Below are 23,106 nucleotides of genomic sequence, written 5' to 3'. Positions count from 1 at the left end.
ACATTTCTCTTCTTTTTGTGCATCCATCTTGAGCTCCCTCACCTCAGCCACATCCCAGGAGCGCCACACCAGAACTGAAACCCCACGGACGCCCAAGCAGAGGCGAAACCGCGTCAGGAAGAAACACCAGGGAGGCAGCGAAGATGGACTCGATATTGAATCTTTAATGCACAGAACAAGCTGCCGGGAGCCTTTCCAACGAAGGCTGCACACGGAGCCACCCCGTCCACTTGGAGTGCTACAAAAGCCCAGCTTGCCTGCAGTGTCCCGGGCACCTGCCTGGCTCCCTGCCCCGGGACCCTCTCTGGTGTCACCCGCGCCACCTCCTCCTGGCGTCCTCGGCCACCACGGCACCGGGGCCCCACGGCTGCTGCCCGGTGGCAGGGCAGGCAGGGCAGGCAAGGCAGGCAGGCAGGGAGGGGATCACCCTGCACCCATCAGCTCCCCTCTGCCTGGCCCTGGCCTCGAGTGGGTATCTCCTCCTCCCAGGGTTTTTGGAGCGTGTAGTCCAGGAAATTCAGTAAGAAAAGATTAAAAAGGAGAGGCTTTTTATGCTGAGTCAAATTAGGTGATTTCTTTTTTTTTTTTTTCTTTTTTTTTCGCTCTTGAAAATTTAAAAAAAAAAAAAAAAGGAAAAGAAATTAAAGTCCAACTTGCTCATTTCTTGTTTCTCTGCTGTCTGTGTGAGAAAGTCCTGTTTGGCCTCGCTGTCCCCTTCATCACCCGACCCCAAACCCCACCAGCCACTCAGCACATCACAAGTCCGCGACTCCTCGGAGTCCCTTTGCCTCCCACAGCTCCAGGCCCGCTCCTTCCCTCACCGCCCCTTGGACTCCCCGTAGGTGTTGCGCAGCATGGAGACCATCTTCTCCTCGCAGGTGACTTTGGTGTCCCTCAGGATGCTGTACCAGACCACGCCGGGCGGCCGCACCTCCTCGCTGCGGCAGAACAGGTAGGGCATGGTCTCGGTGCGGCTCTGGATGTAGGCGCTGCGCAGCAGCGTCGAGCAGTGGCTGCTGACCTTCTCCAGCCTCCTCAGGATCAGGTGAGCCTTCCTGGAGGGGACAGAGATGGGAACAGAGCAGGGCAGGCAAGGCACAGGGGAGGCCAGGAGTCAGGATTTCTGCATTCTGCCACCAGCTCCGTCTTGTGGCAAGAATAGACAAGACCCATTGTCTAAGACATTGTCTTTCCTGTTCCAAGTGGAGAGAAGCTCTGTTTTTCCCAAAGTTCTGGGTATATCTACCATTTAACAGCACCAAGACCTCAGGTCTCACCCACTGGAGCATCTTGTGTGCCCTGGGGACAGTCTACCCCAGCTAGATTGTCACCACCACCATATGATCCTGGCCAGCTCCAGCACATGTGCTGGCCCCATCTGCCACTCTGATGAGACCCCCAGCACCTTCCTGCCCCTGTGACCGTGTTCACAGGGGTCCCAGGATGAGGGAAGAGATGAGGATCTCACTCCAGAAGGCTTAATTTATTACTTTATGATATATATTATATTAAAACTATACTAAAAGAATAGAAGAAAGGATTTCATCAGAAGGCTGGCTAAGAATAGAAAAAGAAAGAATGATAACAAAGGTTATCACTGTCCGAGCCAGCTGGGCTGTGATTGGCCATTAATTAGAAACAACCACATGAGACCAATCCCAGATGCACCTGTTGCATTCCACAGCAGCAGATAACCATTGGTTACATTTTGTTCCTGAGGCCTCTCAGCTTCTCAGGAGGGAAAATCCTAAGGAAAGGATTTTCCATAAAAGATGTCTGTGACGTCCCCCTGACTGATGAGCACAGCCCTCCCTTTCCTGATTTCCCAAGTCTGTAGGAGGTAAACAGCCCAAAAGGACTGACACTAGAAGAGTGAGGAAAAAAAGCACAACACATTAAGACAAAACAAAATAAACCCGTAAGAAACCAGAATCCCCTTGTGGTAGTCTGCAAAGTGCTAAATCAAACAAAGGGAGGCAAGAGGGTTTACTTCAGTGGTCTGAAAGTTTCAAGATCACAGATTATTTCCTCTCCCTCTGGTGCCACAGGAAAGCTCCGGATTCAGGAGTTGGGGATTTCACAGTTCCTGCAGGAATGTAAATTCCCGATAATGATTATGTCAGGGGCAGCACTGTCAGTCAGCAAGGCATAAACACGGGGATTATTTGATTATGAAAGCTGAGCGGTGCTGCAGCTCGGGCTGTGAGCTCCCAGCCCAGGGGGAGCATGGGGAGCCTGGTGTCCAGGGATGGGACACCAGGAAAGGGCTGGCCAGGGTCACCTCACCGCCACAGCAGAGGGCAGAGACGGTGGCAGGAGGTGGGAGGGTATCCTGGCACCCCCAGCCAGCTCAGACCTCTCCCTCCAGAGTGGGAACACTGGATCAAAGGCCGTAGGAAACCACTGCTCCTCCAGGGCTGCACATGGGAAACTGTCCCACTCCTCCCCGTGCTCTGGGTCAGCTTTGAGGGCAAAGGAAGAACAAAGGAAGTTGGGCCTTCCTGGACATCACTCCATGGTAGCCATTTATGGATTTTATCCACAAAGACACAAGGAGGAGAATAAAAATAAAAATGAAGATAAATAATAAAAATAAAAATAAAAATAAAGAATAAAAAATTTATAATAATAAAAATTTGAGGGCACTTTGAGCCTCATTAGCTACACACACATCTATAATAATGACATCATGGGCTGAGCACTGACACAACACCTCTACTAATGTTATCCTCCATAGCAGCCACCTGACCTACAGCATCTGGTGCTCCCACCACACACCAAGACCTGACACACTGCCAGGAACAGGTCCTGTGCTGCTGGATGTGTGCCTCTTGGAGCCACAAATTCCATGATGGCATTAGGTGCTTTTGGTGAAGACTGATGGATTCAAGCTCAGCTCAGCAGCAAACTGAACTCTCTAGTGATTGTCCCTACAGCTGCCAAACTCCAGCAAATCAGTCACTGCAGCTGGAAGGGACCAAAAGCCACCACCTGTGCCACTTCCTGCTGGGATCAACCTGCCTGGATGAATTTCTTCTGACCTGTTCCTGGAGTCAGGAGTCAGGATCCTTCCAGTGCTCCCCATCCTCATGCTGGGAAATATTCTCAATATCTGCATTGGTTCTCCCTTTCAGGGAAGGCTGAACAAGCACAGGACCCACCTCACCTCATGGGATGGATTTTTATGTCAGCTGGCCATGCTCAGGAGGAGATCACTCAGCCAGAACACCCTCACAGAGGAAAAATCTTATCTCTCTAAGGCCACAACTCCACGATCACCCTGATTTATCCCAAAGCAGCTCTACTGCCAAAATGGGGTACTGGCCATTCCCCAGCTCTTTACCTCGTTCTTGTGCTGGTGGCCATGGACCTGAATGCTGTGCCAACACAGGAAAGTTGTTTATTCAAAGGTCAGACAAGCAATCATTGGGTTTTCCCCCCAAACTGGGAAACCAGCTCATCACAAGGCCTCTCCCAGGCACAGCAAGAGGGGAGCAATGAGGAGTGGCCATGACCAGCCCTTGAGGAAAACCCTCATGGTTGGGAACCAACATCAACACAAGGAGTGGACACCTCAGGTGGCCAGTGGCTCTCTGCTAGCCATTCCTCTATTCCACTCTTCCCTTCCTCTGTTCCCTTCTCCCCACTTCCCCTACCCTACCCTCCACAGCTCTCCTCACCATCTCTCACTTTTCTCCCACACAACCTGCCTTTGCCTCCATCTCCCTTGGCCTTCTCCACCTTCCCATTTTCATTGCTCCACTACACTCTAAGGATCTCATGGGTATTGCTAGAACTCTTAATGCTGTCCTTACTTCCTAATATATACTCAGGCCTTTTATCCAGGCAAATATTCCTACATGTGAGAAGCACTTCAAGGATGGCAAGAAATCCAGGGGTGAAACCACCCCAACCTGCTGATGCCTGCTGTGCCAGAGGCTGGGATTCTCCTGGAGCTGTCTCCACACACCTGCTGCATCCACAGCTCACTCTGTGCAGTCAATCCCAGGAAAAACCTGTGTTTAAGGATGGGATGTGGCACATGATGGGCTGGCCCTGTGAGATACTGAAAACACTGAACTGTGGTCACAGGGGAGACAGAGTGATGGGGCAGAGGGAATCAGGCCCCTCACTTCTGATGTCCAGTGCCAAAGTTCCAGTTTTGATGGGTTTCACTGCTTTGAGTCATTTATTTTAGCAGGGTAATGAAGTCATGTGTAAATGTTAGATTTAGCTTTCGGCTGTCAGCTGTTCCCTCTTAAAAAAAATAAGGAGGAAGAGAGACAGAGTGGGTGAGGGGAGGGGTGAGAAAGAGAGAGAGGCTTTCTGGTGAAGACTGGGTAATAAATTACAGGAGCAGTTCTTGGGCTGCCAATTTAACACCATAAATCAAGCCCTGGGTATTACCCAAGTGCTCCCTATGGAGGGCTGTTGGGTCAGAACGACCACCTTTTCAAATCCTGGAAATGAAATCTTCCTAAATGCTGACCAACCTCATCCCTGCCAGAAATTGCAATTTATTGCCTTATTAAAGGGCAGGAATTGGGAGGGGACACCAGGGGAGCGAGAGGGGAGTCACTCTCCTGGCTGCCTGTGGCTGGACCCCAAGGGATGCAGTGACCCCACAGCCCAGATGGGGATGTCCCCATGTTGGTGTGGGCCAGCAGTGCCCTCTCTCCCACCACAGGAGCCAGGGACTGGTTCTGGACTGCACTTAGGCGGTGGATTTAGGAGGTCACAGCACAGTCACAAATGATGAAGAGGAGGAATTTAAAAATAGTGACAGCTCTAAGCAGCCACTTCCCTCTGCAGTGCCTCATGGCATGGAGGGGGAGAGGAAATGGGAGGGGATGGGTGTTTGCTGCCAGGGCACTTCCCAAGGGCTCCTGCATGAACAGGAGACAGGGCCCTGAGGTCCCTGCTGCCAGCCCCAGCTCTGCAAGGGTTTGCCAGAGAGCAGGAGCTTCCTGCTGGGGTGTTTGTCCCCTCCAGCTGCACAGGGGACAGACAACACTCACCTTGAGGGCTGATATGGGATGAAACCATATCCAGAGCCAGCCAAACCCTGCCCTGCCTCACCTTGGAGGGAGGTACTAAAAGCAGCATGAAGGAGCCATTAAGGAATGATACCTGGGCTGGAAGGAAGAATGAGATTCCTGAGACTGCAGGGAGGGGTGGCTGCCTGGCTGCTGTGCTCCTCCATGAGGTGGTTTTGTCATAAATTCAGATTTTCCACTCTAGAGAACTGACCTGGGTCTTTCAGACCCTTGTGTGTGAGGACAGTGAGTCCAGGACTTGATGGCCTCTTCTTATCACAGCCTCCCATCAGAACATTGCATTCCCCCTTGTACCAGAAGGCAGCTGCTCTGGAGATGCATTTCATGTCCCTTGGCCAGCCCAGCTGCCTGCCTGGGTGACTGGCTGCAGCAGGGGACAGGTTGTGAGCCCTGGGCTGATGCCATGCACTGACCCCAGTGTTGCTGGTAGCCACAAAGAGAAAGAAGATTTTAACTTAATTATTTGTTCTACCTCCTCTTAAAAGCCATACCCAGCTTGCAGTGGTCATAAGAATCATCCTGAAAACACAGTAAGAGAAAATAATAGTGAAATCTCCCTGTGGCTGTGATAGGAAGCAGGCTGGCTGCAGGGATCCAAAGGACTAGATGCACAGTAGCAATAAAGTTCACTGATTTAGACAGATTCTTCTGTCTTTTTGGAACAAATTAACTGTGTGAGATTCACTCAGTGTCTGTGAGAGGAATGGGGGGAGCAGGAAAGGGGCTGTGGTTGCTAGAGGAGATGAGCAGGATGAGGCGAGCCAGGTGTTGAGATGCTGCTGACCACGGAAAATCCTGGTTTAGGGCCACCTATGAGCTAAGTTTTTAATGTCTCCTTAATGTAAACGGTCTGGTTGGGACATCTGGCTGTCAGTGTGTCTTCTTGCCAGCAGCTGTTTGCAGTAACCTGTGGCTTTCATGGAAACTGGGCTCACGAGGACCTCAGTGTGATGTATTTATTACACAGAGGCAGCCGGCTCCCCTCTTGTCGCTCTGCTTCATGAGTGAACGTTCACTGTGAAGCCCAGGCTCATCTGATAAACATTTCAAGGTACAAAAATGCATGTCCCCTTGGGAAGGAGAGCAGCCTGTCAATTAAAATCCTCTTATGAGATGGCCTCCCTTGGCAAAAAAAATAAAAAATAAAATAAAGAAAATCCTCGTTGCCTCCTGCTGCATCAGGGGCTCTGCTTCTGTCCAAGCTCCCTGAGAAGCCAGGCTGCATGGCAGAGCTTCTCTCTTGTCACTGGCTGCCTTGGCCTTTATAGATTCATCCACATGGCTGCAAATCACGTGTTTCTCAGGGCAGAGGAGTGCTGGGAGGAACTCCCCTGGCTCAGTGGGGACAACACACAGCAGCCAAATTGACCGTGGGCTCCAGGTGTAGCTGGGTTCTGGAACTGGCAGCTTAAATGTCACCCTGCTGTCCCACAGCTTGGAGCAGGTATCAGGTTAGGCAGCATCCTTCAGTGGGTTGGGTCTCAAGTAACAGGGGAAATGAAGATCTGTAAGAAGAAGCTGATGGCTCCCAAGGATTCAGGAAAAAAGGAACGATTGCAAAGGACAAACAAGCCTGCAGTGTCATCAGAGGGAAGGCAGGGGGAAGATGAGAGTGGCTCTGTGCCAGAGGCCACTGAACTACCAAAGAAACTATGACCAAGGTCATCTCTGGAGGAGCACAAGCCCCAGGCCAGCTTGGATCTGTGTCCAGAAGTGGTGTAAAGTTGTGAGGTGTCATCCTGGTACTATGGAGAGATCCTCAGCCACATCCAACAAGCAGATAGGAGCAAAGGGAGAAGGAAAAACTTTTCCAGGCCTATATTACACCCTTTGCCCCCCACTCCTCAGTGTTTCCAAGCCCCCAGCTCACCCAGTGGTACAAAGAGCACCCAGCTGCCAGGTGTCCCACCAGTATTCATCCAAGGACTGAGCAGGACCTGGTGCTCCAAGGGGATGCAGGACAGCTTGGTGAACACCAAAAGGGGGCTTATCTTAGCTACAAGGAGATGAGGGGTCACATCCCCAGTGGCCAAGGGGAGTCCCATCCCCAGTGGCCAAGGGAGGTGACATTCCCATGGCGAAAGGGTTTCACATCCCCAGTGGCCAAAGGGTTTCACATCCCCAGTGGCCAAAGGAGGTCACATCCCCATGGCCAAAGGGTTTCACATCCCCAGTGGCCAGGCAGAGGGGTGCTCTGGGCGTGGGGCAGGGCAGCACACAGGGAAGGGACAGGTACCTGGGCCCCAGCTCATCCTCGCTGCGCCAGACGAAGTCCCCAAACTTCTCGTAGTGGGAGTTGTAGTGGTGCTGGACTCGGAAGAGCATGGAAGCAGAGACCTCCATCAGGGTGTTGTAGGCTGTCTGCTGCTCCTTCCCGCTCGTGTAGCCGTTGTAGAGGTTGTAGATTTTGTCAGCTATCTCTGGAAAGGATCAGGGCATGGCATTAATGACCAGATGAAGGTGCTAACGTGGCAGGAGGAGGAGCAGAGCCCTTGGGCTGGCAGCTGGGGTTGGTGCCAGTCCCTTGGGGCTGCCTGCACTGGGGGTCAGTGACTGCAGAGCATTCAGCCATTCCTCAGGCTGATCCTGCAGTGCTGTTCTGCATGAGCAAAGCTTCCACAAAGACTCCAGCAACACTCCATGAAGGAGCACAAGGAGAGGCAAAAAGCTGCCAGGATTTGCAGACAGCCTTATCCTCACAGGAAGGGCAGGCAAGCTCTTCCCAGATTCACCTAACCAAAAGCCCTTGGCCAAAATGGTGTTAAAGAGTAGGAATAGATCAACACTTGATCCCAGGAAGGCCCTTCAGCCAGAAATGCAGCACCTCATCATTGTGGGCATTGGCTGGAGCAGCTCAGATGTGTTAAACAAGAGAGTTAACTCTGCTAGAGAGAAAAAAAATCTCTTTTTGGAGATGAGAAATGCACAAAACTGCATCTCCTTCTTTCTCCTTAGTCTCCTGTTTGCTATTTTTCCATGGGAATGCTTTTTTATTGAACCTAGCACTAATCAAAATATTTTTCTGTGTGATATTCCCAATGGAAAACAAGCAAGAAAGAGAACAGGTAACATGATGGTCACTTAGAAGAATCCTTTTAAACCTGAAAGCAGCCAGGTGCTCTGGTTTGGGTGTAAGGACAAGTGGGATCAGTTTCAAAACTGAACAATGCAAATGTGCAAAAGTAGCTGGGCTTTTATCAACATTTCTTGTTTCCAAAGTGATGCAGCTGCCCTCAGCATCCCTTCAAACACCCAGAGCCAAAGGTTTCCTGCATGGCCCAGGCAGGGCTGCCTCTCTCAGGTTTGTGGGAAGGGATTGCTCTTGTTCCAGGGGCCTCTGTCAGACACACAGTACCAGCTCCCACAGCCAGGCATGGCAAGGATGCCATGGAGTCACCAGCTGCCCAGCCAAGGAGACTTTGCCCCTGGACACTCCTGCAATTTGTGACCCACCCCCAGATTTGTCCCTGTGCCCACGGGTGAATTTAAAGGAACCTTCCCACTGGGAGAGAAGGGCCTGGGCAGGTTTGTGGGGGCACAGTGAAGAGAGGAAAATCAAAATCAGCAGGAAATATCTCCTGGCATGGAACACAAGGCACCTGGACACTGACCTTCAGCCTTGCTGTCATCTACCAGCGGGCAGGCTGTCCTCAGGGTGACTGTGCTCAGCTCTGAGTGTCTCCCTCGTGTGTCCACTGCATACAGGGTAAATCTGGAAGGCAGGAAACAAAAGGAAAACAATGTCTTGATCCCTCAGTCCCACACCACCAGGTTGTTAAGGGAACCAGCCTTCAGAAGAGAAAGGAAAAATGTGGTCCAGGCACTATCAGTCAGTTTTGGCATCTCAAGGAGATGTGAGATGATCCCTTGGAGCAGAGGAGAGCCCAGGGATGGGAGCCAGGGCTGAGGGGACAGGATGCTTCATCCCTGCCTGGAATCTGTGGGGCTCCATCTCCTCTCCCCTCATCCCAGAGAGCCCTGTGGGGCTTCACCCTGAGCCCTCCTGACTGCAGAGGGATGCAAACACCTCAGGGTTGCTCGGCCATGCCCTGATGTGAACATTACATTACAACACGGTGGTGTTTGTGAGCCGGGCTCCTCTCTTGGCCCTTCAGGGAGCAGGGCAGTAATTCTTGCTGTAAGTGGGCTCTGTGCTGACAAGTGACAGCTCGTACTCATCCTGTGAACGGCCCTTGAGTTGTTTGCTCCCTCATTTCCTCACAAGGGTGGGGCTGGCAAAAGGGTGGGAATGATAATTTCACACTTGAAGCTAATGGAGAGCATCTGACAGTAAAATATGGCTTTTGTGCCTGATGGAGCATTGAATAAACAGGCTGTGGCTGCATGGAACGTCCTGGGATGCTGAGCTCAGAGTCCTGCTCAGGGCATCAAAGCTCCAAGATGAGAATGCTTCTTCGCAGCAGGGGTGACAATCTTCTGTCCAGTCTCCCAAAGGGCATCAGTTCATGTTTATTCACTCTGAGCTGGGCATGGCAACTCAAGCTGGCTTTGACAAAGTGCAGGGGCTGGTTTGAACCCCTCAGAGGTCTGAGATGCCTGGTGGTGGGATTCCCAGCCTGAGAAATAACATGCCACCCCTCCTTAGCCTAAGGTAAAACTGACCAGCTCTTGCAAGTGAGTCTAAGGAGTATTATAAAAGCAGCTGAAGCTTAAATGGGATTGAGACCCTGACATCTGTTTATTTAAGTAATGGTCCTGAGCATCCTTGGGGGTGACAGAAGCAATGCCTCCCTCATTCTCACCCCACACACGAGCACTGCCAGCCCCCTCTCTCCTCCCTGCAGGCCCTGCACATCCCACATGTGGCTGATAAGAGCTGACATCTGCACGGTAGCAATTCCCAGCACAGGACAGATTCCCTCCAAGCAATTAGCATCAGCTCCCTGACAATACTTGCTGTCTGAAAGGATGCCAGCAGACTGCCAAGGAACTCACTTGTGTGCAGGGACAGCTCCCATTCCCACAAAGCTGGGCACACAGGGGATGCACACGCTCAGCTCACCCAAGGAGATGCTGTTTAATCCTTTTTGGCATGACATCATTTTCCTTAATTTACCAGGAAGAACATTGCTCAGAGTGGAAGTTTCTCAAGAAGGACATCCATCCACACTGGGCCACTTCACAAGCACCACACACAGGCTGCTCTCACTGAGGGACACACAGAGCAGCAGGGCAGCACACAATTCCATGCAGGAGTCTCACTGCAGGGCCTTGCATCCCATCCTGAAGGTGCCACCAGCCCTTTCCCTCCCTTCAAGGGGAGTGAGGAGTCTCCTGCTGGGAGCAGGGAAGGTTTGTGTCTCAGCAACACCAACAGGGGCACCCGGGGTTGGGCAGGGGCGTTGGGGAAGATGAAACAGGAAAGCCTTATAAATATCATTGTCTGGCAAAAGGTTTTGAGAATATGGAAACTACAAGTGAGATTGAAATGAAAGCAAGCTTTGAGATCCCTCAGTTACTGAACAACTGGAAAACAATGGTGTGGCCAGCTGAAGGTGATCCCCTTTGGATGGAACAACACCCTCTGCTTGCAGACAGGCCCAAGGGGCAGAGCAGACCCTGCCAGCTTGGCAGAAGGGGCCCAAAGAGGAGTTTGTAGGGTTTAAAATGTAACACAGGATGGTAATATAGGGATTCTTATAGGCTGTATGGATATATAATATCCAAAATATATCCAATATACAAATTCTATAGCATTTGTATCTTGTACTAGATTGGTTAGTGAGAATCAGAATATTCAACACAGAAGATGATTTATTGTATTGTAACGGGAACTTCACTCTCTTGTCTCTTAGCTCTTGCCTTTTACTCTCTTACCCCTTTTACTCTTGTATGCTTTTACTCTCTCACCCTCTCATCCTCTCTCCCCCTCTCTTCTCTCAGGCCTGCTCTGAGCTGTGCCTGGCAGCTCCCAGCAGGGCCCTGCCCCCAGGCCCTTTGCAATAAACCCCAAGTTCCAGCCCTGGCTCCAGAGATCTCTCATCTCCATCCATCCTGACCCTCCTACCTCCCTCCTACACAGGGGCACTCCAGCCCCAGGATGAGGAGCTGGAGAACAGGGCAGGGACCCCCAGCTGCCCACCCACTGCAGGGCTCTTCTGCTCATCAGCAGAAACACAACAAGCAGTAAGAAGGCTCCACATCAGGGAACTGCTCCCCATCTCCATCCTGGGGGCCCCTGCTGAGCCACAGTGGCTGTGCTGCTGTGTTTGCTTGTGATGGTGTTCGCAGGGGTCTGAGGATGAGGGAAGAGATGAGGATCTGACTCCATGTTTCAAAAGGCTGATTTATTACTTTATGATATATATTATATTAAAACTATACTAAAAGAATAGAAGAAAGGATTTCATCAGAAGGCTGGCTAAGAATAGAATAGGAAAGAATGATAACAAAGGTTTGTGGCTTGGGCTCTCTGTCCGAGCCAGCTGGGCTGTGATTGGCCATTAATTACAAACATCTAACATGGGCCAATCCCAGATGCACCTGTTGCATTCCACAGCAGCAGATAACCATTGGTTACATTTTGTTCCTGAAGCCTCTCAGCTTCTCAGGAGGAAAAATCCTAGGGAAAGGATTTTTCATAAAAGATGTCTGCGACATTTGCTTTGGGAAAAGGGTGAGCAGAGCTAATGTGTAACCTCTGCTCTGCCTGCAGCAGCTCAGGCTGGCTCCATTAGCTCTGAGGCAATCAGTGCCAGAGCACTTTCCTTGGAAAACAGAAGACTTTTATCAAAACATAATTGTAATATTCAGCAATCAGTGCCCATTTCACCTATTCCATCGCCAGTGGGGTCACGAGCATTGGTTGGGTGCTGAAGCACATCCACCCCTTTGGGTGATGCTGAAGACCTCTGTGAGCCTTTTGACTGCACTTCTCCCCTCTGCCCAGCTCACACAGGAGCAAAGTCACTCAGCTGCCAAGAACATCTCTCCTGGTCAGGCCTGGGTTAAAAAATAGATGTCAAAAAACAAGCCCTCATTTAATCTTTTTTTTTTTTTTTTATGATGTAAGGGAAGAAAAAAAAACAACAATGTAAATGGAAAAACATCAGAATCAAAGTGATTTTGATCTTGTCAAAAATTCTTTTTCTGAGAACAAACCCAACTGCTTTACCTCACCTGGAGCCGGTCCTCTTTCAAGAACCTTAGAGGAAACTCTTTCATCTCCACTCCTTGTCAATATGTTTTGGACTCAGCACCAATCACCCCAGCTGGGGCAGAGGCTGGCAGCCTCTGCACCTCTCCAGCTCCTTCCAGCCAGTGACCTCAGAAGGTTTTAACATTAATTACAGTCCAAAAGATCACCCTGAAGCACAGCAGTATTAATAGCTCTGTTTTATCGACAGTAAACAGAGACATATGGGGTGAAGCATCGTGCCCCGGAGAGGCTCAGTGACACGAACAGTTTGAAAACTCAGGAGATGATGGTTTCCAATCTTGTTCTCAAACCACTTGACCACCCAGCCTCTGCAGCAAAACACTTTTATGGCCAGTTAATGGCACTGTGCAGAGTGCTGGGGTTTAGTTTTGTTCTTTTATTCCCGGAAATGGACAATTAAGAGAAGGGAGTGCAAGGACCTGTGTCTCTGTGTCTCTGTGTCTCTGTGTCTCTGGTCTGTGTGCAAACCCAGCATTCACATCTTGCTGGAAACCTTCAGCAGATGCAGGCAAGGAGCAGCCTAGGACCCAATGGGACATCAGGGGGGTGGACAATGGCAGGAGAGACCACCAGTACATGGGAGGGATGGGGATGTGGCTTTAAGCTAAAGGAGGGTGAGTTTGGATAAGGTATGAAGAAGAAATTCATTGCAATGAGGGTGGTGAGGTTACCAGAGCAGGTGTGGACTCCACATGCCTGGAGGTGTTCAAGACCAGGTTGGGCAAGGCTTGGAGCCACCTGGGGTAGTGGAAGGTGTCCCTGCCCATGGTAGAGGGTTGGAATGAGATGAGCTTCAAGGTCCCTTCTAACCCAGACCATTCCATCATTCTGCACCACCTACATGACAAACCAGGGGAAAATCAAAATGATTTTTTGATTTTTGATCACATTGTGGGAGGGAGCTAAGCTGAGGGCAAGGTGGGATTTTGCAGCACTCCATGGAGATCCTCCTGCCCCGCTTAAATCTACTACAGCGTTGGGCCAAGGACCAAGCCAGGCATTGTCCCCACTGATGAGGATAGAGCTGCACTTGGATAGGCCAGCCCTGGTAATTTGTAAATAAAGGAGGCCAAAGAGTGGTTCTCAGTGCTTTGCTCAAGGCAGAGACCTCTGGGGTGAAGTCAAAGCCAGAAACTAAAAGGTCTCAGACCTACAGTCATTGCACAAAACCACGTCAAACAACCTGGAATGCCATATGGTAGCTACGATCTGGCAGAAGCTCCTTTATAGCCTGGAGATGTTTTGTTTAGTGATAAGCTTTCCTCACCACATTTCCTCATCTTCTCCCTGTGCTTTCCAAAGGAGCTCCAGGCTCCCTGTTACTGTCTCACAGCTGATTCTCTTCTTCACCTGTGCCTTCAGTAAGATTCTACATGAAAACTTGTATTTCTAGAAATACTAGAATGTATTTTACCTGAAGAGATTTCAAAGTGGTCCAGACACATATGCTCTTGGCAGGGATCAGCCCTCCATGCCTGGAAATGCTGCCACCTCTGCAGCAAATCACAGCATACAAAGTCCTATAAGGTAATGATGGTTAAGTATTTACTTCTAAATTCAAATCTATTGGGACCTGAAGGAACTTTCAGGGAGAGATAGAAACCAATCAACATTTGCCTCAGGAAATGTCAATACTTTCCTCATAGATTCCCCACCCAGTGTTGGCTGAATGCTGGGTTTTATCACCAGGCTCGAGATGCTTCTTGTGGGAGGAAGAGAAAGCAAGAGGGGGATGTTAATGCTTTGGTTCCTGGAACCCAATGGCTGTTGAGATTGTCCATTGCATTTCAAGAGATTTAAAACCCAGAAAAGAATGATTCTATCCTTTTTCAATGCAGAGAAAATAACCCAAAGTACAAATTTATACAAGCACAAAACTCTTAAGACTGAGAATGAAAGCTCAAAACAAGTTACTTATTTATAGACAGCATGTTTTCTTAACTCCCTCTCATGATGCTCATGATGCTTGAGTGCTTTACTCATGATCCTCATTTACGGGAAGCGAGATAAGGACTTCTGACTCTGATCTTCCTTAGCTGGGCTGCTGAGTTCTTTATATCCTACAGAGATACCACAGGCATTTCTGGCCTGCCTTGTGTGCTCTTCCTGAGGCCTTTGGGCGAGTGCAGCTGCTCGGTGAGATGCTGTACCACATGGGCTGCCTGGGCTGCAGAGGAAGGCTCTGATAAGGAGCTCAATTAGCACTCCCACAGATGCCAAGCCCCCATGCTAATTAAGCATGTGTCTACTGGGACATGCAATGGCTGTGTGGCCAACCTAGGCTCTGAGACAATCACAGAATCACAGAATAATGAGGTTGGAAGAGACCTCCTAGATCATCGAGTCCAATCTTGTAATTTCTCATCCAGACTACAGCATCCAGTGCCATGTCCAGCCTTTTTTTAAACACATTCAGAGATGATGATTCTACCATCTCCCTGGGAAGAGCATTCCAGTACTTTATTATCCTTTTGGTGAAAAATTTCTTCCTAATATCCAACCTATCCCTTCCCTGACATAGCTGAGACTGTGTCCTCTGGTTCTGTCAGTGCTGCCTGGTGGAAGAGACCAACCCCACCTGCCTGCAACCTCCCTTCAGGAAGTTGTAGAGAGCAATGAGGAGCCCATGTGAACGAAGGACAGGGCAGAGGTGTTGCTCCAGAGCCCAGTGTCACACAAAAACACAGCCTCAAGCCATGCAACCACAAAACGCTCCTGCCAGTGGGGCTTGGCTTGAGCTTGGCTGATCTGCCTGGGCTTGGTGCCGCGTTCTGCAGCCACCAGACTCTTGCTGTTCACTCCAGCAGCTCGGCAAGGGCAGCCCTGGCTGGGGTCCCACACACAGCATGATGGATTCTCCCTCCCCTGGCAGCGTGGCTACCACCACCACCCGTCACGCCGAGCCTGAAAACACAAATCCTGCCCTGGCTGAGGTGTTACATGCACGTCCTGCCATCTCTCCCTGGCTGGCCACAGCCTGTCCGTGCCTCCTGCACAGCCCAGGCTGGCGGGGCTCGCACGCACCCAGCCCCAGCGTGCTGACACACACACACATCACACCCTGCCTTGCCAGCCCTTCTCGCTTCCTGTTCCAGCTGAAAAACAATGCCGAGGCCTCCCTTTAAAAGCCCTCAGTGGAGCAGCTCTTGGCATTCCCTGCTTCCCTGCTGCCCAGTGATCTCAGCACGGGGACTGGGCGCGAGGGATGGGGGCCGGGCTCGGGCTGTGCCAGGACGTGCAGAATGGAGCTGCCAGAATGGTGCCCCCAAACACACGTGGGTGGGACCAGACCCATCAGACCCTGCACTGTGCTCATGGGACCCAAACAAACTGCTCTCTGCCATTCTTGCAGTCTGGGAGTGTCCTCAGCTCCCAGGCACCAAGGTGGGGGGCTCTCAGGAGGCTTGAGTGGGGAGTGTGTTTCTTCGTCCTGATACCCACAGGTGAGCAGCATTAGACCTTCATCCCAGCATTTCCTGGAGCTAAAAGCATCCATAAATTACACACACAGTTTCCCTAAAAGACTCTTCTTGAGCAGTGTGGGAGCCCAGGGGTGCCGTGGGGTGGAGCAGAGCTTTTTGGGTGTTTCACCACATGTTCCACACGCCATGAGTTGTGCATGGTCCAGGAGCCACCCACCCACTCCTGCCTCCCCACCATGGGTTTGTACATCCCCTGCAGAGCCTCCCAGCCACTTCCATTGAGGAACATGGAGCAGGAGCGGGACTTGCCTGCCAGCAGCTGCCTGGGCAGGCATGGAAAGGGGCGTGTGCGTTTACTGCAAGCATTCCCAATTCAGAAACCATTAGAATTTAAAAAGAAATCAAATCAAATAAAAAGCAGCCGGTCCACACAAGCCACAGGAATGCAGCTGAGCTTATTGACAGCTCTGTGATTTGAGAAAATTAAGAGAGGTAAATGAGAGCAACCCCCCCAGTCTCTGCAGCAAATGCTGAGCAGACAATTAGCAGGGGGTGGTTTTGGGAAGGAGAGGATTTCTTGATCAATTTGTTGGGCTCTGGCTTTGGGCTCACTCATGCCATGCCATGCCCATGGTGCCAGGGGAGGGCTGGTGCCCTGGCAGGGGACTGACCACAGTGCATCCCTGCCAAAGGCCCTGCTGGAGCCTTGGGATTTGGGCAAAGCTTTACAGGGCAGTGGTCACTCTTGTGCCATCTCCCTGGGGCTGGCACTGCCACAAGTGTCTTCTGCTGTTCATTGTCTTTGGTTCCAGCTCTGCTTTCCCATGGAATGGAAACAGTGGACAATGCAATCCTGAAAAAAATCCCATCTTTTAGAAAGCTCTCCTCACTGTTCTACCAACCAAGAAAATCACCTTTTATAACTGAGCTGCTTTTAACCATCTGTGACAGCTGACCTGCTCCCATCAGCGTGATGGAGGAACAGGTTAGCAGCAACTGGTGCCACATTGGAGTATCAAAACCTTGCCATTACACCAATACATGGGGCTGTCAGTGAACTGTTCTCACAATTCACACTTCTTTTCTTCCCAGGACAGCAAATGTTGCGAGACTAATCGTTATCCTTCAACAGATGCCTCCCAACAAAACCAGACCACAGCTGTCAGATGTACCTGCCAGGACGTGCCTCAGGTGTCTGATAACTTTAGGAAGTGGATAAAACAGTGCCCATCAAATACTGGAGGAAGGAGGCAGGAGGAAGACACAGGCTGCTCTGCTCAGCAAGAAGCTGTTTGATCAGGGAGACCTTGGGAAAAGGGCAGAGGAGCCTTGGTTTCTGAGACAGGGAAGGCAGGTGGGGCTGGGGACAGGCTGCACAGCCTGGGGTCCATCTTTGCTTTGTGTCAACCCTGGGAAAGTCACCCAGGGTTATCCTTGCTGCAAGGTTGCCTGGATTGCAGCAGATGCCATGGCCATGCTCAAAAATAGTGACTGGAGAGCATAGTACTTCTCTCAGGGAGGGGGGCAGGACCACTAATTGCTGATGAATTACAGGGCTGCAGTGTGGGACAGTGTCACTTTGGTGTCACAGCATCCCACACTGTGCTGTCCCAGGTCTCCTGGGCTTGCACTCTGAGCTGTGAGGCCACAGAGAGCCAAAAGCTGGAGTAGGAGGTTTGGGTGCTGGTCCCCTCAACCCCTGGGCAGTGTCTGCCCTGCACCTGAGCCAAAATGTGATCCAGATTTGCTCAGCTCTCCCTCCTTTGAGCACTTAATCAACCTCCTTTTGTTTCAGATCCTTGTTAAACAGGATCCAAACAAAGGGTGAAGGGGAAAGAAAGAAAGAAATTAATTAAAAATCCTGACCACTCCTTGCTACTGCCTGGATCTATTGTCTCCCTGACAAAGAAATGCCCAGCAAGGCATTCACCTTCCCAGCTTCAACCATGGCATCTCAATTTCCCAAGATTTCCCTCAAAACCCTGTCAATAACCCATCAGAGCAGTGATTCCCATTACTGCCATGCCTGTGAAACAAGGCCTTGATGCACAGGCCACCTTCTGTTCCCAAGAACCCTGCTCCTGAATGATCCCTGTGTTGGACAGCCGAGATTCCTCGGGAGCCCCTCTGCCACCCTGTGAGCAGCGGTGCCAAGGCTGCCTTGGGTGAAAACTGGGAATGAGGGGAAAATGCCAGACAGGCCATGGCTTCATCCAGAAGGTGCAGGAAGGTCACTGCCACCCTCCTGGCTGCTGCATCCCCACAGTGTCATCATCGCCACGCAGCTGAGAGCTCCAACAGAGCCACTGTCCCTCCTTGCCTTATGATCTCCTCCTTTGTCCCCCCTGGTCCTTGCCAGCTGTTGCAAGAAGCAGATAATGCCTCCCCCTTCCCTCCCTCTCTGAGCACATCCTCCCAGGAGCAGCTTTGCCCCACTGAAGAAGGAAGAGCAGAGCAATCTTCCCTGGAGAGAAGTTTGGAGCTCATGATGGAGATGGGATGTGGATGAGAGAGCAGCTCCTTGGAATGACAGCAGGACAACACACCCAAAACAGCCACCCTGACACAGATAACATTAACACAGCTGATGTAGCAACGCTGGGGCTTTAGCTCCTAGGCACTCTCCAAGGAGCAAGCAGGATTTCATTAGCTTGGAGATGCCCCAGAAGAATTTTGGGGTGTCCCATAGCGATGGCTCCCAGCTGGGAAGGCAGAACCATGGCAGAAGAAGCAGGATCATCATGGAATTACCAGCTTTGGAGAGGATGGATAGATGTCAGGACCCAGGACATCCCTCTGGCTGTCCTGAGCAGCCCAGACCCCTGCCAGGGGGCTCAGAGACCCTGGCACAGAGCCCAAACCACCTGTGGGTTTGATTATGACCCATGGAGCAAATTACCAACCTTAGATGAAGATCTGCAAGCCATGACAAATTAAGTAGAATGATAGTGAATTTATCACAAGGTGAAAATGGAGAATTTTGGGGTTTTTTAGAATGGGGGTTCAGGGGGCAAGATGGAGGGATATGGGCATGTCCAGCCTTTCTCCTTCTTCTTCTTGGCCTCCATCTTCTGCTGTGATGGTGGCACTTTGGGATTGGTTTAGAGTCGAAGCTCACTGTCTAACATAGGTGATAGGTATTGGAAAGTTATGGTAAATATTGTACAGGTAGTTTTAGTATAAAGACATAACCCTGCCCTGGGGGCAGGCAGAGTGCCTGGACTGTCTTGCTGAGCTGACCTCGGCTGGGCAGGAGAAAGAATTTTATAGATAAGGAACAATAAACAACCTTGAGACTGAGAAATGAAGAGCTCTGACTCCTTCTTCGACTGCTGGGCTGGGAAAAGAGATTTTCCAACTTTTCTCGGGGTCACTCTGACAAACTAGAGACCCCAACAGATAGAGGGTGTTTGAGGTCTGTATTTCTTGGCAGTCATCATGTCCTTGCTTTCGTCCTGCTGGCTGTGAGGATGAAGATTTGCAGATGTGCTTCTAGAGGCAATGCAGTAAGAACTGGCCAAGCTATTCCCAATCTTCCCTGTCTGTCTCAGGGCTTGAGGCAAGGTGTTCCCCCCACTGCCTGGAAAGGCCACAGAAGGTCCCATGTTAGCCAGAATGTGAACTGTAACATCCTTTGGTGGAGTGAAGAACCAGGAGGTGATAATAAGCCACTGCAGGCTGGTGCTTTTGTCTCCAGTGAAGCAACAGCAGCTCATTAGAGTCTGTGATGTGCCAGAGTCCCCGTTCTGCTGGAATGCCCCAACAAAGCCCTTGGACAGAGGTCAGATGAGTTGCCTCTGACTCCCTGTGCTGCTGGAACAATTCCTACTGTGCCACAGCTTGGGTTGGTGCCCAAAGCTGCCAATGGGCTGGTCCTGCATGGGCTACAGAGCATCAGTGAGAGCTGGTGATGGATCGAGCTGTCCTTGGGGTAGCAAAGGAGAGCTTTCCTCAGGCTCTGCATCCCCCATGTCCCTGAGGGTCTGCTACAGCCTTTGCAAGGCACTGCAATGACCACAATACCCCCAGCTCCTCAGGGCAGGGTGTTCCCTGGCAGCACCTGCATCCTCTCTTCCTCCTGTGCAATATCTGCTGCTGTCCCCATCAGTTTGGGACACCCAGCCCTGTTCCCTCAGCCACAGACACCCCAGAGCCCCCAGGCCAGCTCTGCTGAGGTTTGGACTTGGAGGGTGAGTTTTGCTTTTAGGGAGGTTTTGCTTGTCTTTGCAGTGAGCTGTGGGTGGGTGGATTTCAGCCTCATCTCACAGCATTGGTCCTGTATGCCAGGTGGGTTATCCCAAGAGGGACACATCCCTTTAATACCTTCCTTGGGCCACTTATGGAATGGTTGCCATGCTCCTCTGTGAAGAGACAGCAGTGGCTCAGGGTGGCTGTGGCTGCAGGGGATGAGCAGGAGAGAGGGAATAAATATTCACAAGGAGAGAGAGAATGAATACTCTTCCTCCAGATGTGCCAAGGAGAAAGGAGAGACAAGCAAAGCCCTGGACCCCTGCAGGGAACTCCACAATGGGAATGTTCACAGCTAACCATCCCTGCTGCTCAACCTTCCAACACTCTGCAGAGCTTGGCCATCACAGGCCCTGGGGACATGGGAGAGAGGAAGGTTGTGACCCCTGGCAAATTGGGAAATCTTCGCCCCTCCCAACCTAAACAAGAACCAGACACTCCACAGCGTGCTACCCCTGGAGATCCCCTTGGTAGGGCTTGTTCTCATTCTCCTGGGGGCTTGGCTTCCATCTGCACTGCTGGTTGAAATCCAGCCCGGGCTGGTAGTGACTTCAAAGGGCAGTGTCATCTGAGGAGCAGTGGGTGGTCCATGGCAAGCAAGCTGATGGCTGACTGTTCTTATAAAAGGCACCACAGTAGGGTCCCCTGCTTCCAGAAGAAAGGCAAGGGCTGCACTGACCACAGGGAGCAGAGCTGGTGCTGGGCCTGAGGGACACTCACCTCAGTGAGCTGTGCACCCCTGAGGGCAGAGCTCTTGCTCTGACTGTTGGGTTTGTCCCCACCATGACTGGCCAGCCCTGGTTTCACCTTCCACAGGCAGCAGAGCCAAACAAAGCCCAGCAATAACACACAGGGGAGAGGGGCACCCTGTGAGCACCCCAGGCAGGATCCCAATGAGACAAACCCCATCTGGACTCTGGCAGCTCAAGGGGCCCTGCAATGGCCTCAGTGCTGGCACAGAGATGGTGGCAGGCAGGGATGCTGTGTGCCAGCCAGAACAATGCCAGCCGGGTCTGCAGTGCCCACTGTCCCCGTGCCCCAAGGCCCCCAAATCCAGGGAGGGCAAGGAACTGGCAGTGAGCAGGATTTTCTCACAGGTCCAGCAGGCAGACAGGCAGGGTGGAGGGCAGGATGCAGGGGGGCAGGGGGGCCCAAAACAAATAATAAAAACAAAATCCCAGTAAGCATGTTAGAATTCGTTTGAAGTGCAGAGGAGCTTTCAGGCAGGGTTATGCACATCTCCCAGCCCGGCGTGATTTACACATTCCTTGCAAGCAAAGGAATCTTCCCTGATTTGAAGTAAAACAGATGTTTTGGGGTTTTCTTTCCCCCCCTTCCCCACCCTCTTTTAATCATTTCTTTATTGAAATGATGGCTATAGAGCCAACCAGCTCAGAGCCAGAGCCCTGCTACCCCAGGAGCCAGGACTGGAGACCCTCTGTCCTGTGCCATGGGAGAGCCCCTTGTCATTGCAGGGACTGTATTTGGGAGCTTCCAGAGGTGTGGAGCCAGCCCTGCTCTCCTGCAAAAGCTGTTCCAGAGGCATAGCTCCCTGCAGTTTTTTTTTTTCCCTTGTTTTTCACTCTGCAGGGAAGGATTGTAACTCCCTGCAGCTTTTCTTCCTCTGAAGCTACAGCTGATCCTCTCTCCCTGCTCCAGCAGCCCAGGTCCAGGAGACCTTCTAACCTCCACCACCAGCCCAGGAGGTGTGTCTGATGGTGGGATTTGCCCTTGTTCCCACACCTCAGTGTCACAGCTGACCCCAGTTGTGCTCTGTCCCAGCAGTGTGGATTGGGAAGAGCAGCCTGGTGCCTGGTCCATGCTCAGGGACTGGCAGCAGCAGTGCAGCTCACACAGCCCAAGTGAAACAACCCAGCACAGGGAATGGTGTTGGGCTGGCTGGAGCTGGGATATCTGTTAATTTCAGCACTATGTGATCTCAGTCAAGTTACTTCGTCTCTATTTTTGTCACAAGTTTTCCACCCAGGAAAATTATTTGGGGAAGGAGCATCCATTTCCCAGAGGGATGCAGAGCACCAAGTGCAGTGGGGCTTCTGAGTGCTGGTTGATGCTGCAACCTACCAGCACAGCCATGCCCTTGAGTTTACACTCAGAACAATAAGTCATGGCCAGTAGCAAACCCATCCAGCTGCCCCATCTTTCTTTTTCTTTCTCTATTTTTTTTTCTCCTTTTAAACCCTGTTGTTCTTTCTCAGTACTTCGTTGGTGGCAGGGTGGGAAGGTTTTTTGTAACACATTCACGTACCAGTGGGACTCACTCCCATCCCCGTCTGGTACAAGAGATTGCACAAGAGAGAGGAACAAATGGGGATGAGGAAATGCTGTTTATGAGAGGCAGCGCTGTCATCGTGAGCAAGGGACCCCCCGCAGGAGAGCTGGCCTGGGAGCCAGTGCATTTCCATTCTCTCCATTCATGCCTGCTTTCAAACCTCCCTGGAGTCTGCAGCCTGGCCAGGGTCCCACGGACTCCCACCCCCCCTGTGCTGCCTTCTGTGATATTTGTTGTTGGGTGGAAAGAGGGAGATGTTGTTGTCTCATAAAAATGATGAGTTGAGAAAGAGCAGCAGCTTTTGCCATTGCATTCACTGCTTGTTTTCATCCTGCAGCAGAGGAAGGTCTTCCCCCCTGCACCACCTCTCCTTTGCCACGTTCCTTGTGCTGCCCTGCTGCCCATCCTGGCAGGGCTCTTCCCTAACATCCACCATGGAGTCTCTCATGGACTTTCCTGCTCGTGATGTTGCCTTTCCTTGCTGCCACGAGCCTTCTCCTGACCTGATCAGGAACCCTCCCTCTAATCCAAACCACATTGCTGCCTGATCCGACACAGTCACCAGTAAATAACCTTGACTGCAGCAGTCTGGAAGAACCAGGGATCCTATATCACTGCCACTAATGATTTAGGATTGTGCATCATTTGCACATGACACAGAGAGGGTCTCATCCCTACTGCCCCCACCCAGCCACCTCCTCCAGGACAGTGCCTGCCCCCCCTCACTCCAGGTGGCTCCAAGGGAAAGCCACTGGGTGACAATCCCTCCTGCCTGACGCTGGTGTGCACACGAGGAATGGGAATGGCTGATTTCTGAGCTGTCATGTGCTCTACACAGCTCCCAGCAATGGGGCTGGGGCTCCCCCACAAACAGGTGGGGTATTAATAAAACCAGAAGTAATCGCCCAG

At 51.3% G+C, this 23,106-nt stretch overlaps 1 protein-coding gene across 1 annotated transcript in view; it reads right to left on the bottom strand.

Moving 5' to 3' along the window:
• Positions 1 to 572: 572 nt before the first annotated feature.
• ASTN2 (astrotactin 2) overlaps positions 573 to 23,106 on the bottom strand; it is a 351,565-nt gene continuing 329,031 nt past the window's right edge. Inside the window, exons 21-23 of the mRNA XM_071453747.1 lie at positions 8,669 to 8,769; positions 7,294 to 7,477; positions 573 to 1,055 (exon numbers count right to left, since the gene is read on the bottom strand). Of these exons, the coding sequence (XP_071309848.1) occupies positions 818 to 1,055; positions 7,294 to 7,477; positions 8,669 to 8,769 (523 nt within the window). The 3' untranslated portion in view covers positions 573 to 817. The remainder of the gene's footprint in view (positions 1,056 to 7,293; positions 7,478 to 8,668; positions 8,770 to 23,106) is intronic.

This window comes from Agelaius tricolor, unplaced genomic scaffold, assembly GCF_023055355.1.
Source record: "Agelaius tricolor isolate 1412-34295 unplaced genomic scaffold, bAgeTri1.0.p SCAF_37, whole genome shotgun sequence".
Lineage (NCBI taxonomy): Eukaryota > Metazoa > Chordata > Aves > Passeriformes > Icteridae > Agelaius > Agelaius tricolor.
The sequence above is the reverse complement of the archived record's forward strand: the minus strand, read 5'-3'. Positions and strand labels throughout refer to the sequence as shown.